General features: G+C 42.2%; 1 protein-coding gene across 1 annotated transcript in view; it reads left to right on the top strand.

Moving 5' to 3' along the window:
- Window positions 1-19,520, top strand: part of vps50 (VPS50 subunit of EARP/GARPII complex) — a 207,297-nt gene that overhangs the window by 66,742 nt on the left and 121,035 nt on the right. Inside the window, exon 13 of the mRNA XM_079523040.1 lies at window positions 16,468-16,600. Coding sequence (XP_079379166.1) covers window positions 16,468-16,600 — 133 coding nt within the window. The remainder of the gene's footprint in view (window positions 1-16,467; window positions 16,601-19,520) is intronic.

Genomic DNA, 19,520 nt, shown 5'->3' with positions numbered 1-19,520 from the left:
CTGAAGACAGAACATTGTCCTTCTGGTCAAAACCATGGAGAGCTCCCTAGATTAGGAGTTACGAGCCATTCTTTTGGAGCCGTAAACAAGGAAGTGCGCATGCGTGAAACAGAAGGAGAGGCCAAAAAAGAAATCACGTTGAGGATATCTATAATGTCACCATGTTACATAAACGAGGGGTGGGGCGGCGGTGTGCTTGATCCCTTACTTCTGATCCATATACTGTTTAGACTGCACCAGCAAACGGTTAAGTGTCACCCTGGCTGGAACAATCTTGAAGAACTTGTTTGAGATTTAGGCCATGGTTCTGTTCTGAACTGGCCTTCAAAATGGCTTGGTGGAAAACTGCTATCAGGGAAGAAAGGACAAATGCCAGGGCAGGAAGGCCCCAGTTAATGAATCAATGATCCACTGAATTCATTTTATTTGATTTCTTAACCACTTTAGACTTAGTCAAACTGGACCCGAGTTTGCTCTGTACTTGGACCTCTTTTTCCATCTAAACCAAATCTCGCAGATCTACAAGCTAGACTCTTTTGACGATGGGAGGGGGAGTTAAGATGAGGAGGGGGAGTTAAGAAGTCATAATCTCAATAAAAGGGGCAGAAGGCCAAACTGAGTGGGCCACGCAAGGCAACCATGGCTTCTATGATTTTACTTCTCTGGAATGCACCCTGCTGCACTTTTGACAGCAACTTTCGATTTTAGTTTTGGTCATAGTCTTTTCAATAGTTTTCATCTAGTTTTAGTCAACTGAAATGTTAGTGTTAGTCTAGTTTTTGTCGACTAAATATAAGATTTTAGTCGACTAAATCTACAGTTGATTTAAATAATGCTAAAATGTATTTTGGGGGGCCTTGATGCCATCGTAATGGCTGATTCTACACTTGCTGAAAATAGGTGATCTACAAGCTCACAACGCGTCGTGCTGCGACCATAGATCGGCTATTTTCAGCATGCAACCAAGTTACTTATAGGCCTACTGAATCTCTTGTCCACTAGTCCCTTCCTAACATTTTAGCCTAGTTTTTATTTGTTGACAAAATTGTCAATATAGTTTCCATTTAGTTTTTGTCCGTGAAAAAGGGTTGTCGACAAACATTTTTCGCCATGGTATTAGTCGACAAAATCAACACCGCTACAGTAGGTAGGGGATCCATGACGTCGTGCCATCGCGGTCACAAGGCCAACGATGACTAATTAGAGTGTAATTGGATGAAATCCATCATCATTTGAGTTGGGGAAACCAGCCTTATTGGCTGGATGCCTGTGAGAGGGAGAACGCTGGATGCCTGTGAGAGGGAGAACGGTGTCATTAGTCAGCTCAAATACAGGATTAACATCACCTGTCCACGGAAGCTTGCTACAGTATGTTGATTTCCCATGAAGTGAACGGCACTGCGGATGCGCGAAACCGGCCAAGAAGGAAAGGCCAAGCAAAAATAAATCTGTGATCCGGTTTGATATCAATGCAGATGTGCAATAAAGAAATACAAAATACAGACTGCACAAAAAAGGGAAATAAACAATACAAACAACAAACACACAAAAGAAAATATAACAAAGTATGCTTGTTTTTTCGGTAACTTTACGTCTGTTTTGGGGGCGGAGAAGAGCAGTTCCGAGATTTGCATGTAGCTTTCGATTGGCCTTTGGAATGTCTTTGTCCTCAGGTTTCAGGCTCTCAGCTCATTATTTTCCAATTGCATTGAATGATACATCATATGAAAGCTTACATTCTGTACTTTAATAATCTGTACAAAACTGAAAAATGACTTGTCGAGATGAGGGCTTATTTGCCAGACTCGGTCACATATTGTGTTATTTGATTTACTGTATACCCTGAAATCTTGAATAAACAAAACTGTGGGGGAAAAAAAGAAGAAAGAAAGTTGGGTACCATTAACATCATATTAATGGTACCCAACTTTCAACCCCTGAATTTACCATGATCCAAAATGTATATAATTCACAATTTTTATGTTATTTGGATGACCCTAAGGATCATTAAAAACCTTGAATGATTACTATTGCAATTTATTTTGGGACAAATCTTAGATTGACTGACCTAAACATCCACTGAATGTTCAAAGTTCCTGTTGTGTGGGTGTAATTGAGGTCCTAAAACCTAAAAAGAAAAACGAGAAATAAATTAAAATGAAGGTCATGAAATCTTTAGAGAAAGTGGTTTTTCATTTTTTTTCCCAATGTTGCCTAAATTCAGCTTTTTGTGATTGATAATAGTTAACTTTGAAAACATTTTCTGTTTACGTTCTGGGGTCTTTAGTCAGGATCTCGTGTCCTCGATCCTGTGAAATAACGTGCGCGGCTCTGTGCTCTTGCTCACAGATGTGTCGCCAATGTTGACTTGGCTTTGACAAATTCGCTGTCAGTGTTTGGAGTCGCTCGAGGCAGACTCGCACTTCCTACCCAACTCTTGATTGATGGGTGTATTTGTTCAGTGGTGGAAAGTAACTAAGTACATTTACCTAAGTACTGTAAATAGTACAGTTGAGGTATTTGTACTTTACTTGAGTATTTCCAATTTTCCAATACTTTTCTACTTCACTACATCTCAGAGCCAAAATGTGCACTTTTACTCCACTACAATAATTTGAAAACTTTAGTTACTAGTTACTTTGGATATTTACATTTTGATTAGAAAAACATGCATTAACCACTTCAGCCATATGCATTTCGACCATTGGAAAATAGCAGATCTACAAGCTCACAATGTGTTGCGATGCGATGCATTGTGAGCTTTTAAATCTGCTATGTTCAAAAGATTTTGCACACATTTTGATCTTGTTAATTGGGACAGTATGCATTATGAGTACTTTTATTTGTAGTTATTTTAGTACATTTTAAGTACACTTTTACACACATACGCACACGCACACGCACACGCACACGCTCACGCACACACAGACACACACACACACACACACACACACACACACACAGACACACACACACACACACACACACACACACACTCTCTCTCTCTCTCTCTCACTCTCTCTTTAGGAACACACTGAGTGGTACTGTATGTTGTATTCATTGGGATTTAGTGGTTTATGACAGGAGCAGGTGTTTTATGGAAAATCCGTGCAATGCATATTCACCACTTCATAAAACAATTTGAGAGGTTCTTGGACGTGTGCGGAAAATCAGGAGACAGATTGTAAACATTGAGTTATTTGGGGCTATTCGGAGTCAAGCAGGGAAAAATATTTCTGCTGTATTTTCCTCTGACGTTGTTTTATGATCTTGAGAATCACGTCCTTCTCTCCACTTGTAAAACTGAGCTGAAGGCTGAACGGTCCTGCACTAAATCCTTTCTTAGATTATGAAACGGAAGTTAAAATTCAGCAGACGTGGGGATATGCAGAAAGGTCAGTTCCTATCGTGAAAGGGCCATGAATTTTGCATATCAACCACTCATGAGTCCCACGCACGCGCACACATGCGCGAACACACACACACACACACACGCACACGCACACACACTCACCTGTCTGACCTACTCGTCGAGGGAAATAACGGTTTCGATATGTTGATAGTTTTGGGGAACTTAAATAAGAAGACAGCATCTAGCAAAACGTTTACAATGGTTAGCATGACATTAAAGATGATATTTCTTTTGTTAAAATAAGTAATAAGGTAATAAAGATCTCTACAGAAATGTGCAACCCACCTGAAATTGTATTTTCTATTTTATAAAGAGCTGGAGATATGTGGAGACACCTTTTTAATGAACAAAACTACCTTTAAAGGTAGTGCACCGTAAGTGATTTTCTTTGGTTTAAATGAGTGTTAAAAAAAAGCTCTGTATTGTGATACTACTCATTGCTATAGAGTGTGTGTTCAGTAACAGGAGTCAGAAGGGAAGCAGGCACATCTCAAAACATTCTACGGGTGCTGAACCAAAATACGTACAGGTGTATGTTTCGACCCCTTCGGGTCTGCCTGACGAAGACCCGAAGGGGTCGAAACGTCGTATCTCTATATGAAATAAAGTTTCGTGCTCAAGACCTGGTGTGCGAACTGCTACTATACCAATGATTACTATCAGAATGTAGAGCTATTTAACACTGTTACTGACAAACACTCTATAGCAATGATTACTATCAGAATATAGAGCTATTTAACACTGTTACTGACAAACACTCTATAGCAATGATTACTATCAGAATATAGAGCTATTTAACACTGTTACTGAACAAACACTACTATACCAATGATTACTATCAGAATGTAGAGCTATTTAACAGTTACTGACAAACACTTTAGCAATGATTACTATCAGAATATAGAGCTATTTAACACTGTTACTGAACAAACACTACTATACCAATGATTACTATCAGAATAGAGCTTTTTAACACTGTTACTGAACAAACACTCTATAGCAATGATTACTATCAGAATATAGAGCTATTTAACACTGTCACTGCACAAACACTATAGCAATGATTACTATCAGAATAGAGCTATTTAACACTGTCACTGAACAAACACTCTATAGCAATGATTACTATCAGAATAGAGCTATTTAACACTGTCACTGAACAAACACTCTATAGCAATGATTACTATCAGAATATAGTGATTTAACCTTTTAACAAAAAAACGTTTCTCCCTTTAACCTCTGCTGTGCATATACTGCCGCATGTTTATCAACCAAAGTGTACTCTCCGCTGATCATCCATCCTCTACTCAGTTGTGCAACGTCTCATTATTTTGATATAAAGCGCCATTAAATGCTCTTGTGTGTCTGGAGAGCATTTAGGGAACATTCTGTGACATCCAGATGTTACTGCGTGATGCTGCTTGTGTTGTTGACCTGGTGTTTCTAAGTATCTCCATTAACGGAGTGAAACCAACCGGAACAATGTGACCCCCCCCCCCCCCCCCCCTCTCTTATTTACAACGACACGTTTATTGTGTTTCGGTCATGGTGCCTTACTTATTACACACACACACACACGCAGGCATGCACGCATGCAGGCACGCATGCACGCACGCACGCACACATGCACACACGCTCAAAGTCTCACACACAGTCACACACACACACAGACGCACACACGCACACGCACACGCACACACACACGCGCACACTACTGCTACTACCCCACACAATCATTCACCTCATCACCTGAGATGAACCTAAACCATTATTGTCCTGCTGCTGTCGATGAGGGTAATTGCTCTTAATTGGTGATTGGTGATTTATATTGATGTGTGCCAGAGACCGTTGAAGGGCGAACATTGTCCGATAACATTTCTTGTTGACTGTTTGCTCCGTTTTCTGATGAAAATGATAAAAAAATAACAGAATACTTATACAACAATAATAGTCTTGCACTTGTAATAGGCATGCAACATAAGAAATAATTGATTATATATAAATAATCGAATCTATTATAAAAAGTGAGAAACGTATAAAATAAAGCTTGAGTTGTTATTCAGACTAATCGATTTTGTCATTATAAAAAATAATGTAGAAGTTTTCCCACGTTGATTCATCGATTCATGTGGTAATTGTTGTTGATTGCTGTTGCCAATTAACGTCTTCAATCCATATCTTCACATTCTGTTTAACCCATGTAGGACAGGAACGCATCTGTGTCGCTTTAGCGTTTAACCACTTTAACCATTATTCTAACCTTTAGCTGTTGAAAAAATAGATCTACAAGCTCATAGCGTGGCACCAAGTGCTGTGCTACGACCTCGGACCTTGTAGATCTGCTATTTTTGAAAATGTGGCACACATCTTTGAATATTATATTACTTCAAACTGAACGTTTTCAACTTGTATCTTTGCTTCTGGGAGGTCCCTGAAACGACATATTTATGAAATAGTTTGAGAACCACTGATATAGAAACACGATTCATGATTTAGAAGACATTTTGTAGAATCTGGTCTCAGTCCTAAATGGGTTAAATCCATATTTTCATATTTTCTTTAACTCTACCTCACGCTTCATGTCCCTCCTCCCCCGTCTTCATGTCCCTCCTCCCCCGTCTTCATGTCCCTCCTCCCCCGTCTTCATGTCCCTCCTCCCCCGTCTTCATGTCCCTCCTCCCCCGTCTTCATGTCCCTCCTCCCCCGTCTTCATGTCCCTCCTCCCCCGTCTTCATGTCCCTCCTCCCCCGTCTTCATGTCCCTCCTCCCCCGTCTTCATGTCCCTCCTCCCCGTCTTCATGTCCCTCCTCCCCCGTCTTCATGTCCCTCCTCCCCCGTCTTCATGTCCCTCCTCCCCCGTCTTCATGTCCCTCCTCCCCCGTCTTCATGTCCCTCCTCCCCCGTCTTCATGTCCCTCCTCCCCCGTCTTCATGTCCCTCCTCCCCCGTCTTCATGTCCCTCCTCCCCCGTCTTCATGTCCCTCCTCCCCCGTCTTCATGTCCCTCCTCCCCCGTCTTCATGTCCCTCCTCCCCCGTCTTCATGTCCCTCCTCCCCCGTCTTCATGTCCCTCCTCCCCGTCTTCATGTCCCTCCTCCCCCGTCTTCATGTCCCTCCTCCCCCGTCTTCATGTCCCTCCTCCCCCGTCTTCATGTCCCTCCTCCCCCGTCTTCATGTCCCTCCTCCCCCGTCTTCATGTCCCTCCTCCCCCGTCTTCATGTCCCTCCTCCCCCGTCTTCATGTCCCTCCTCCCCCGTCTTCATGTCCCTCCTCCCCCGTCTTCATGTCCCTCCTCCCCGTCTTCATGTCCCTCCTCCCCGTCTTCATGTCCCTCCTCCCCCGTCTTCATGTCCCTCCTCCCCCGTCTTCATGTCCCTCCTCCCCGTCTTCATGTCCCTCCTCCCCGTCTTCATGTCCCTCCTCCCCGTCTTCATGTCCCTCCTCCCCCGTCTTCATGTCCCTCCTCCCCCGTCTTCATGTCCCTCCTCCCCGTCTTCATGTCCCTCCTCCCCCGTCTTCATGTCCCTCCTCCCCCGTCTTCATGTCCCTCCTCCCCGTCTTCATGTCCCTCCTCCCCCGTCTTCATGTCCCTCCTCCCCCGTCTTCATGTCCCTCCTCCCCCGTCTTCATGTCCCTCCTCCCCCGTCTTCATGTCCCTCCTCCCCGTCTTCATGTCCCTCCTCCCCCGTCTTCATGTCCCTCCTCCCCCGTCTTCTGATGCAGAAAAGAAAACTCCATGTTCCAAAAAAGCTTCCATATAGACGGAATATATTGGCCCTATTTCTCAACCATTGGTCCATGGACCACAAGTTGTCCAGAAACAGGGCTGCAATCCTTAGATGCTCCCTATGTGGAAACGTTTTTAGAGTTCTTTAGATTTTGTTCAGTTCTATGTACAATTATTATTATTTTTTTGTTTTGGATTTCACATGAACTCAAAATGATGGGACGCAATTAGGCTTTTAAATGACAGCAACATGCGGTTTAGGGATAATCTCTGCAGAACTAATGCAGTGAAATAAAGTGCACCTTTAACTTCATAATTGGCTGTGGTAATTATATATATATATATATATATATATATATATATTCATATATATATATATATATATATATATATATATATATATATATATATATATTTTCATCGTCATCCTTTTTCGAACACAGTGTTAAGAGGAGTGTTGTTAAGTGTTTTTATAATGTGGTTATTGTTGGATTTGCATATATTTACGTATTCATTTTTCGTCACGTTGAGAAAAAGACCAACACAGTTGGAGGCCTGCTCAAGAGACTGAAGGAGAGTCTGAGCATATTCCAATGATTGACTGATAAGCGCAATGTCATCAGTGAAGTCAGTGTCTGTTAGGTATTTAGCAGGGTGACGAGAGCTTCTCCTAGGGTTTAGTTGGTAGCCCTTATCATTGATGGTATCACCTGAAATACGAAGATCATAATCAACAACAATAATAAATAGAAACGGGGCAAGTGTGTCGCCTTGGAGTATGCCAGCAAGGATGGGGAATGACGGTGTTTCTCCGTCAGGAGTAAGGATGGTCGCTGAGGTATTTTTATATAGAACTTTTATGGCATTGATCATTTTGTTCGGGGATACCATATAATTTAAGAATTTCAAACAGTTTGGCTCTGTCCACCGTACCACAAGCCTTTGAGAAATCAACAGACTAGTGCGAGATCGATGTTGCATAGCTGTGATTCCTCAATAATCCTACGTAAGCATAGTATTTGACTCAAAGTGGATCTACCACGTCTAAATCCGTTTTGATTGTTTCGGAGTAGAGGCTCAACGAAGGGGATAAGACGATTAAGGATGAGTTTGTTGTAAAGTTTGTGTGTGTGTGTATGTGTGAGATCATCATCCTATTTATATTAACTGCACCATTCACCAACCATGGCACTGTTTTTCCAATCTGGAAAATGTGGCCATAAAAGCCTTTGTAATTGTTTAAAGTGTTTTTATATGCTAATTGAGTCAACTGAAAAAAGTCAAAAGAATTGCCACAGGGAAATGAGTGGTGGCAGACTTCTGGAGGCTTTCTCCTAACATTACTTCCAGTGATGAATGGACTCTGCACCCCTGGGTAAACAAACGCCCTCGGTATATCCAAGCATGGAGTGATTAATTTCCACCTCCGAGCAAATCTATCTGAGCGATATTAAGACTCGACACATTGAGATGAGGATTTATTGTGGTCGGTTAGACGTGCATTATTGATATCCCTCCGTTGATCTGCTCCCCGTCATATTGTTGTTAACTCAGCTATTGATATTAGTACGGCTTGCCATCTGCATTTGAAAGCAGGCAAATTCAAATCCATTCACCACCAGAGTTTTCTGTAGCCTAATAATTGACACCCTTTTCTAACTCATTTTGTATCGATTTGTTGGCTTGTATCACATTTAATCCATTTAGGCCGGAGGACGCATCTGTGTCACCTTATTAGCTTTTAACCACTTTAACCATTATTTTAAACTGGCAGATCTACAAGCTCATAGTGCGGGACTGAGTGCCACGCTACGAGCTTGTACATCTGCTATTACTTTTTTTTTAAATCGTGAAAACGTGTGAAATCTTTGAATATATATTCTTTCCCAGCAAACGTTTTTTAACTCATATCTTTGCTTCTGGGGGGGTCGGCGGACAATTACATATAATATTTGGGGTCCTTGACATGAAATAGTTTGAGAACCACCGATATAGAAACATAGGTTTTTCAGAAAACTGTTAGGATTTAGAAGACATTTTGTAGATTCTGTCCTCGGGTCTTAATTGGTTAAAGTTTGTCATTTCTGAGAGATAAGCAGAGCCACCGGCTTTTTGATCCATCGTCAGACTGTCCTGTTTCATCACGGACATTGTATTCACATTCCTAAGATCAGGCTGGTGAATTAACTACAATCTAGCCCTATACTACAACCTCCAGCAGCCATCGACAGAGATGCATTCTGACTAGGGGTACGATACATTTTAACACATTTAGACCATTTTTCAAAAATAGCAGGTCTACAAGCTCGTAGCGCTGCACTCGGTGCCGCGCTACGAGCTTGTGGATCTGCTATTTTTTAATAGCTAAAGTACAGCTCAATGATTTGAAATCGACACAGTAACTATTTAGCAAATACATTTAACATGTGTGAAACTTGTGGATATTGCAGGTTTTTTTAAGGGAAAGATTTATTATTATGGATACAAATAAGTAAACGGTAATTCTCTGGCAAATGCATGGACATTGTGTCATGCACAGAGAATACACACATGTTTCCATAGACCAATTGTAGCTATGGAAATGTTATTAAACCATTTTCTTCTTAAAATTGCTAAATGCAATGCACAAGTACTTAGTATTGATTCAATTGATTATTGGCATTGGAAAACGATACGATACAAAGTCAAACGATATGATGCAATATTTGCTGTTTCCATATTTATTAATATACTTATTTACTTATTTGTTTTTTAAATTATCGATATTTCGATACAGTTACTATATCGTTACACCCTAATTCTGACCTAATATTTCATATTTCAGTGAAAGTGTATTTAATTTGCCTTGGAGAGCGGCTCCAACCTTAGGGGCTGTGTCTTCAGGGACATTCAGTGATATCGCTTTGCTATTACAGTGAAAGTGTATTTCATTTGCCTTGGAGAGCGGCTCCAACCTTAGGGGCCTTGTCTTCAGGGACATTCAGTGATATCGCTTTGCTTGCTGAAAGTTTACTTCTGTGAATCTTAAGCTCAAATGCCACACATTCGGTCTGCAGGGAAAATGTCCTGGAAAACAACAGTTCATTACTTGGGATCCAAGCTGGGCCTGATTTACAGGCTTGTGTTATACTGCTCGGCCGGCCACTGGAAGGTCGAAGGGTGAAACTCCTAATGCATAAATTGTCGTGGAACCTCACTCCTGTTAGCTTTTCCACAGTCAATGTCCATGTTGCTACGTGCTATCAGGTCTGTGAATAATTTATAGTGCTTTTGATAAAGGTAGTGGGGGAGACCTGAATACACCACAATCACAGATTAAACCACAGGGAAAAGCCATATGGAGCTGTTGTTTGAAAGTAGGCAATGATAAATCTGACTGGAAAAATGCGTTGACATTTGTTCTGTACAACCTTAAACTGTGTGTCAGGTCCCTAAGATTTATAATTGCAGTTGGTTTTTAAAGGCGGGACGAGCCATAACTCAGCTTTGAACGTCTCTATTCTCTCTGGTCTCCAAGGAACTCTGAATCTTATCAGACACACAGTATTATTGTTCATCTACAGTATAATCCCTTGGGCATAGTGGGCAAGTGCACTCACCGCTGTGCATAGCTTATTGTTTGGGAGAGTCACGCAGGACAGAGGAGAAAATAGAGTTTTCAAAACCTCTAGTGGGATTTTTGTGTTATTATTTCCATCACTACGTCTGCTATGACATGTAATGATAACATATCTATATGAAAATTATATGTTAGCACCTCATTACTTCTCATTTGTAAATGTGTCTGGAGCTCTTGGGTGGGAAGCAGGGACGTGCAGAGAGTGTTAGAGAGGAAGGTGCTGACATTCCGTAAGAGGGCACTTTTCGACCGGCGCGTTGTGAGTTTGTAGATTTGCTATTTTCGGGGCGCAACCCAGCAGAACTCTTTATCTACTGGAGATGGGGTGTACAACATGGATTTAGAAACAAATGAGTTCTGCGCAAAATACTACACAAAGTTCAGGAAAGGAGAAAAAAGCAATTATTCTGAATGCTGCCTTCCGGTATGGCATACAAAGGAGTGGCATTTGCATTTCTTTCACCATAGTAAATCCTGCATTCATGGTCTGGAAAGGGCAGCGACTGAAGCCCCCTTTGATGTCTATGTGTGCATGTGCCTGGTGGGAACACACAACAAACCTAGGAGTTTATCATATGCTACACTTACTGCCAGACATGCCTACTTGCTATACTGTATATATTCGAACGGGTAAGGACTAGTAATAATAATGACTTGAATTTATATAGCAAACAGGATTTTTGGCATGTACTGTAGTTTGTTTTTTTCTGAGCAAACAAATGTCTCTTCAATGCTAGTCTCTCGAGACACTGTTGAATTCAAAGGAATAGAGTGCACAGTTTTTCCTTGTATTTGCCGATGTGTCGCCAGATTGCTTCAATGCACACTTGTCTGGTGAATCTCCATGGGGAGATGGTTCCAGAGGGCAGCTGGGCCTGCCACTCTGAAAGCTCCCCTCGGCGAGGGTCCGCATAATGTGAGGCAACTGTGGGCAACTTTGACGATGGGGAGAGCCATGGGGGAATTGCACCACTCAGTTCACACGGGTCATGTTTGCATGTTTGGAATTGTAAAGGCTGAAATCAATGAATCAGTCTAGTTCTATTAGCTTTACTGATTAACCTGCGGGCCGCATTAAGTGAAGGTGGGGGCCGCATGTGGGGGCCCCGAGCGGCCAGTCGCCCATGTATGGTGTGAGGGATGGTGAGGAGCCTGTCAGATATCCTTGTGTCCTGATTAGCTGAGAGGGCATGTGCCATCTGGACTTTGTAAACTGTTAAAGATAAATACTATTAAAGATTAATTTTATAAATGTAATGTTTAGAGTCAAATATATCCCAAATCGTACATAAACCAACCAAGAGCTGGGTGCAGCTTATTCATTTAGAAATTACAATTTGTTAAAATGATTTATCAAATTATGATGCATGTTTAATTTTGTATGATTAAGCAACAGTGACTTAAAGCATCACTATGTAACCTTTTATGAATAAAATGTAATTTTGTCCAATCTGTATGGCAGATTATAGGTTAATCCAATATAATTTGTGTGCAATTGGGGTGGTTTTTATTTTTGTAAACAGATTACACTGTGGGAAAAATCCCGAGTGCAATCTGTTTAACATTCATCTTGTTTCATATTTGCACAATTCAATGTCAATTAATTTAATATCATAAGCGTTGGCTATTCAAAAACAGCAGATTTTTGGAACATTTTTGAAAGTGTGAGAACTACTGATTTAGAAGGCATTCGTAGAATGGGCCTGAGGTCTTAATGTTTAACTGGTTCAGTCCAACCGACGTGCCCACACGTCATAAGCAATCCAGTTTACAGAGTAGAATGTCTTCCTGGCACCCCAGAGCTTCTATATTGAAGGAATCCCGGTGCTGATTGTGATAATGGTGAGGGAAAGGGCTCTGCCAAATATTTTATTTCATTATTCTCCTAAATGTCCCTCCAATCCTGACAGCCGGGGGTAATCATATCTCTTAAGACCATGTCATTTATTGACAAAGGAGTTATCCTGTTCCTTCTAGAGGATAACTCCTCATCAGTCAAAATGTATTTTTAAAGATAAATACCATGATTTTCTTTCCCACTCTAAAACATGATCATCAAGTATTATTATATAAGGAGGAAGAATCTTTTCAAAAAAAGTGTACAGTATTTGTTAAAGTGTCATTTTTATGTGGACACGCCCACCAGTTCATCAAGTATGCCTGGTTTGCCTTGTGGGTGGTGATCCACCTGAACTGAAGCCACACCCACAGCTGTTGTTGTATAAGGAACTCTGAATCTTATCAGACACACAGTATTATTGTTCATCTACAGTATAATCCCTTGGGCATAGTGGGCAAGTGCACTCACCGCTGTGCATAGCTTATTGTTTGGGAGAGTCACGCAGGACAGAGGAGAAAATAGAGTTTTCAAAACCTCTAGTGGGATTTTTGTGTTATTATTTCCATCACTACGTCTGCTATGACATGTAATGATAACATATCTATATGAAAATTATATGTTAGCACCTCATTACTTCTCATTTGTAAATGTGTCTGGAGCTCTTGGGTGGGAAGCAGGGACGTGCAGAGAGTGTTAGAGAGGAAGGTGCTGACATTCCGTAAGAGGGCACTTTTCGACCGGCGCGTTGTGAGTTTGTAGATTTGCTATTTTCGGGGCGCAACCCAGCAGAACTCTTTATCTACTGGAGATGGGGTGTACAACATGGATTTAGAAACAAATGAGTTCTGCGCAAAATACTACACAAAGTTCAGGAAAGGAGAAAAAAGCAATTATTCTGAATGCTGCCTTCCGGTATGGCATACAAAGGAGTGGCATTTGCATTTCTTTCACCATAGTAAATCCTGCATTCATGGTCTGGAAAGGGCAGCGACTGAAGCCCCCTTTGATGTCTATGTGTGCATGTGCCTGGTGGGAACACACAACAAACCTAGGAGTTTATCATATGCTACACTTACTGCCAGACATGCCTACTTGCTATACTGTATATATTCGAACGGGTAAGGACTAGTAATAATAATGACTTGAATTTATATAGCAAACAGGATTTTTGGCATGTACTGTAGTTTGTTTTTTTCTGAGCAAACAAATGTCTCTTCAATGCTAGTCTCTCGAGACACTGTTGAATTCAAAGGAATAGAGTGCACAGTTTTTCCTTGTATTTGCCGATGTGTCGCCAGATTGCTTCAATGCACACTTGTCTGGTGAATCTCCATGGGGAGATGGTTCCAGAGGGCAGCTGGGCCTGCCACTCTGAAAGCTCCCCTCGGCGAGGGTCCGCATAATGTGAGGCAACTGTGGGCAACTTTGACGATGGGGAGAGCCATGGGGGAATTGCACCACTCAGTTCACACGGGTCATGTTTGCATGTTTGGAATTGTAAAGGCTGAAATCAATGAATCAGTCTAGTTCTATTAGCTTTACTGATTAACCTGCGGGCCGCATTAAGTGAAGGTGGGGGCCGCATGTGGGGGCCCCGAGCGGCCAGTCGCCCATGTATGGTGTGAGGGATGGTGAGGAGCCTGTCAGATATCCTTGTGTCCTGATTAGCTGAGAGGGCATGTGCCATCTGGACTTTGTAAACTGTTAAAGATAAATACTATTAAAGATTAATTTTATAAATGTAATGTTTAGAGTCAAATATATCCCAAATCGTACATAAACCAACCAAGAGCTGGGTGCAGCTTATTCATTTAGAAATTACAATTTGTTAAAATGATTTATCAAATTATGATGCATGTTTAATTTTGTATGATTAAGCAACAGTGACTTAAAGCATCACTATGTAACCTTTTATGAATAAAATGTAATTTTGTCCAATCTGTATGGCAGATTATAGGTTAATCCAATATAATTTGTGTGCAATTGGGGTGGTTTTTATTTTTGTAAACAGATTACACTGTGGGAAAAATCCCGAGTGCAATCTGTTTAACATTCATCTTGTTTCATATTTGCACAATTCAATGTCAATTAATTTAATATCATAAGCGTTGGCTATTCAAAAACAGCAGATTTTTGGAACATTTTTGAAAGTGTGAGAACTACTGATTTAGAAGGCATTCGTAGAATGGGCCTGAGGTCTTAATGTTTAACTGGTTCAGTCCAACCGACGTGCCCACACGTCATAAGCAATCCAGTTTACAGAGTAGAATGTCTTCCTGGCACCCCAGAGCTTCTATATTGAAGGAATCCCGGTGCTGATTGTGATAATGGTGAGGGAAAGGGCTCTGCCAAATATTTTATTTCATTATTCTCCTAAATGTCCCTCCAATCCTGACAGCCGGGGGTAATCATATCTCTTAAGACCATGTCATTTATTGACAAAGGAGTTATCCTGTTCCTTCTAGAGGATAACTCCTCATCAGTCAAAATGTATTTTTAAAGATAAATACCATGATTTTCTTTCCCACTCTAAAACATGATCATCAAGTATTATTATATAAGGAGGAAGAATCTTTTCAAAAAAAGTGTACAGTATTTGTTAAAGTGTCATTTTTATGTGGACACGCCCACCAGTTCATCAAGTATGCCTGGTTTGCCTTGTGGGTGGTGATCCACCTGAACTGAAGCCACACCCACAGCTGTTGTTGTATATCAAGGGGGAGGGGTTAGGGGAGGGGATGACATTGTGATGTCACTATATCACTGCTTTGTTTCATTGGCATGTTTGACTGTCAAGGTTTCAGCCTCCAGGAAGAAACCCTAAATACAAAGGGAAGACATCATTGCACATAACAGCCTCACCAAGTGTACTGTCACCTCATAAACACATGCAAAACTGGAAGAAAGATCACAGCACTCATGGTGGACCCTCTTAAACAAGTGTAATGCTTAATTGGGTCGTCCACTCACAGTTAACAGTCTTTGTATTGAGTTTGTGCTTGAAATGTACTGTAATTCTGCAAACTAGAGATATGATATGCCAGTTAACGGAAATACAAACTCGAAGTACCACAGTTAGTGCACAAAGAAGTGTCGCAAACTAGAAGAAATGATTCCAGTTCACATAAAACCTTGTGGCCTCTCTGTCGGCTTCTCTCTGTCCACAGCACATCACTCCAGACAGCTACATCTCTGCTTCTCTCTGTCCACAGCACATCACTCCAGACAGCTACATCTCTGCTTCTCTCTGTCCACAGCACATCACTCCAGACAGCTACATCTCTGCTTCTCTCTGTCCACAGCACATCACTCCAGACAGCTACATCTCTGCTTCTCTCTGTCCACAGCACATCACTCCAGACAGCTACATCTCTGCTTCTCTCTGTCCACAGCACATCACTCCAGACAGCTACATCTCTGCTTCTCTCTGTCCACAGCACAGCACATCACTCCAGACAGCTACATCTCTGCTTCTCTCTGTCCACAGCACATCACTCCAGACAGCTACATCTCTGCTTCTCTCTGTCCACAGCACATCACTCCAGACAGCTACATCTCTGCTTCTCTCTCTGTCCACAGCACATCACTCCAGACAGCTACATCTCTGCTTCTCTCTGTCCACAACACATCACTCCAGACAGCTACATCTCTGCTTCTCTCTGTCCACAGCACATCACTCCAGACAGCTACATCTCTGCTTCTCTCTGTCCACAGCACATCACTCCAGACAGCTACATCTCTGCTTCTCTCTGTCCACAGCACATCACTCCAGACAGCTACATCTCTGCTTCTCTCTGTCCACAGCACATCACTCCAGACAGCTACATCCCCTGCCTGACAGACCTCTCTGTTCTCTTCTCTCTGTCCACAGCACATCACTCCAGACAGCTACATCCCCTGCCTGACAGACCTGTGCAAGGCATTATGGGAAGTGATGCTGAGCTACCATCGCACCATGCAGTGGCACGACGAGCACGACAGAGAGGAAACCACGCCGGCCCCGGGTAAGATTGTTGAGTCTACGTCACCATCATACAACTTACAATTTAGGCATTTAGCAGACGCTCTTAAAGGACCACTTCACCACTTTTCAACTTCTCTTCCTATAATTGGTCCTAACTAATGTTCATGATAAAATACCACCATTTTTTCCTACTCAGTCTGTGTCTCATAGAAAGGCTGTGGGCAGTTCAGAAACCAATCCAAGCTAATAGAAACGGCAGGCTTTCTTTTCCTGAAAAGTTGCAATGCAAAAGTTGAAGCCATCGTTCTCACGATAATACAAATCTAAATATATTTTAAAACAAATCTTGTTTAAAAAAAAATCTGCCTAATGATGATGTCACTGGTGGACGGGTGTCCGAACTGCCCAAAGCCCTCCTATGAGACACAGACTGAGTAGGAAAAAATGGTGGTGTTTTATCATGAACATTAGTGAGGACCAATTATATGAAGAGATGTTGAAAAGTGGTGAAATGGTCCTTTAAGGTGGCCTTACACTAGCCGATAATCGGGCATTTTTGACGCTCGGGGGTGTGAATGTTTGATATTTGATCTGCCCCGCTCCGATTATCCTGTAGTGTGTCGTGCTATCAGATTTCAGATTGAAAGAAATCGGCTAGTGTAAGGCCACCTTTAATCCATAGCGACTTACAGTAAGCATGAACAAAACATGGTAATACAGAATACACATATAAAAATAGTCTTCAAGAATCATACGTAAGCTAAGCACCTAACAGTGGAATATCTATATAATGAAACTATGCGTATACAATATAGTTGTCTACAGATGCTATCTAATTTACATAAGTTGAGCCTAAGTTGAGTACGACCTTACAGGTGTATGACCTGTAAGGTCGTTGAGGCTAGGGCAAGTGCTACGGCCTAAGATGGAGTCTGATTCTGCAGTCTGCAGTTCTGATTGCAATGGGAATAGAAGTGCATCATATAGTTTTGGAGCCAGAAGGGAGAAGAGTTTGGGACGCGTGGAGCGCTTTTAGTGAACGTGCTTCCAGCTTCCCTGCGTTGGCTGATCAGAGCGCGCGGGAGGGTTTGTAGCAGGGCCGGTCCTGAGCAATCTGGCGCCCCAAGCAGGATTTTTCGCGGCGCCCCCCCCCCCCCCCCCTCCTCAAAATATATATATATATTTTTTTACTCTGTCCCAAAAATTGAGGAGACACTGTGGAGGCACTGGGGGTCCATTGGGGAGGCACTGTGGGGACACTGGGGAGGCTCTGTGGAGGCACTGGCGGGACACTGGCACTTGGGAGACACTGGGGAGGTACTGGGGAGGCACTGGGGGGGCACTGGGGGGGCACTGGGGGGACACTGGGCAGACAGAGTTGGGACAGAGTAAAAAAAAAAAAACGGGCCTGGTTTGTAGGGTCCAATCATGTACTTTGTCTGCCGTTGTATGCAGTTCTGACGGGTAGTGGCTTGGTATTCCCTTGCAATGATGATGTGTTTCCCTGTGGAACGACTTCAACATGTCAACCTAGGGGTACATTGTTCATCCAGTAGACCCTGGTGTAAGCCAGGGGTTCTCAACGTTTTTGGCCGGGGACCCCCGGAAATGCTTTGGCAATGTCTCGGGACCCCCGCCCCGCCCCCTCCCGACCCCCAATATAAATTGACTGCTACAATAACCTTAAACCATTTTGGGCGGGAACCCCTTTTGGTGTTTTAAGCATTGTTATAATTGAGCTATTGAAAAATAGCAGATCTACAAGCTCATAGCTCGCAATCGTGAAAATAAAATTTAAAAAAAAGATCTTTTTTTTTTTTTTTTTTTTTAATATTTTGGGGACCCCCTAAAATAATTTGGCGACCCCCCGAGGGGTCGCGACCCACGGGTTGAGAACCCCTGATCCAGTAGACCCTGGTGTAAGCAAACAGTAACTGCTACTACACCTCAAGTGCACCGCTGAGCCCTTGAGAACACACAAGGCTTCAACACTAGTCTCGTCATCTCTCTTTCCTCCACTTGATATTCTGCAGCCGCACAGTCGTTCTCTGCCCTCCCCTTCTCTCACCCTCTTCTTGATTTGTCTTTCACTTATTTCGCCTTGACTTCTCCCTCTCTCTCTCTCTCTCACGCTCCGTTCGTCCAATTAGGATGTCTTAGCTACACTTGTGCTCCCTATTTTTAGAAGGCGAACCCCACAAAAATCAATTTACACAGAATGAACGAAAAGCCCGTTAGGTTTCGCTGCACTGTCAGTCACGCAGGACCACCCTTGCGATTAATTCGATTTCTAATTAGGTTTTTAAGGCCTGGACACAGTTTTGAAATCCTAGCGTTCAGACGGGGAAATAGGGGACTAGCATGAGGTGCGATATGCGTGACTCTTTTTGATACAGAGGCAGTCATGGCGGTAAGACTAACTGTTCAGGAGAGGAGAAAAATACATTTATTTTAAATCCAAAATGAGTTAATAGCACAGGCAGACTCTTCACATACTAGAGCATGTCTGAGATAAATGTCAGAGCTGAAATTGACATGTAAATATGCATGCTTAAACATGAGGCTAGGTGTAATGTTAGAGTCCACAGAAGTGAACCTTTCAAGCCCGTTTTCTCAACTCGCTGTTTTTCTGCAAGACATTATTCTATAAGCCATATCTCCAAAACTGGTGGATCGAATTGAACAACCAATATGTCGATTTGAAGCTATGATTCCCTGCTTTTATATGACATGAAAAGAAAAAAAATCTAATCTACAGGATTTGCTTTGTGACATTCTTTCTCTGCAGAGGTCAGCGAATGAGACACAAGCTTTGCTAATGTTGACACATTGTGTCTTGTTTGTTTGGGTAAAACTGTTCATCCGTGGAATACAACCCCGTTGGGAGCGGGAATTGTAATTGCAAACCACTCTAGCTTGGAACGTCAGTAATAGGTAAAACTGTAAATATTAATTTCCAT

Source organism: Electrona antarctica (genome assembly GCF_951216825.1).
Source record: "Electrona antarctica genome assembly, chromosome: 15".
Lineage (NCBI taxonomy): Eukaryota > Metazoa > Chordata > Actinopteri > Myctophiformes > Myctophidae > Electrona > Electrona antarctica.
Note: the sequence above shows the minus strand (reverse complement) of the source record. Positions and strands in the feature narration are given on the sequence as shown.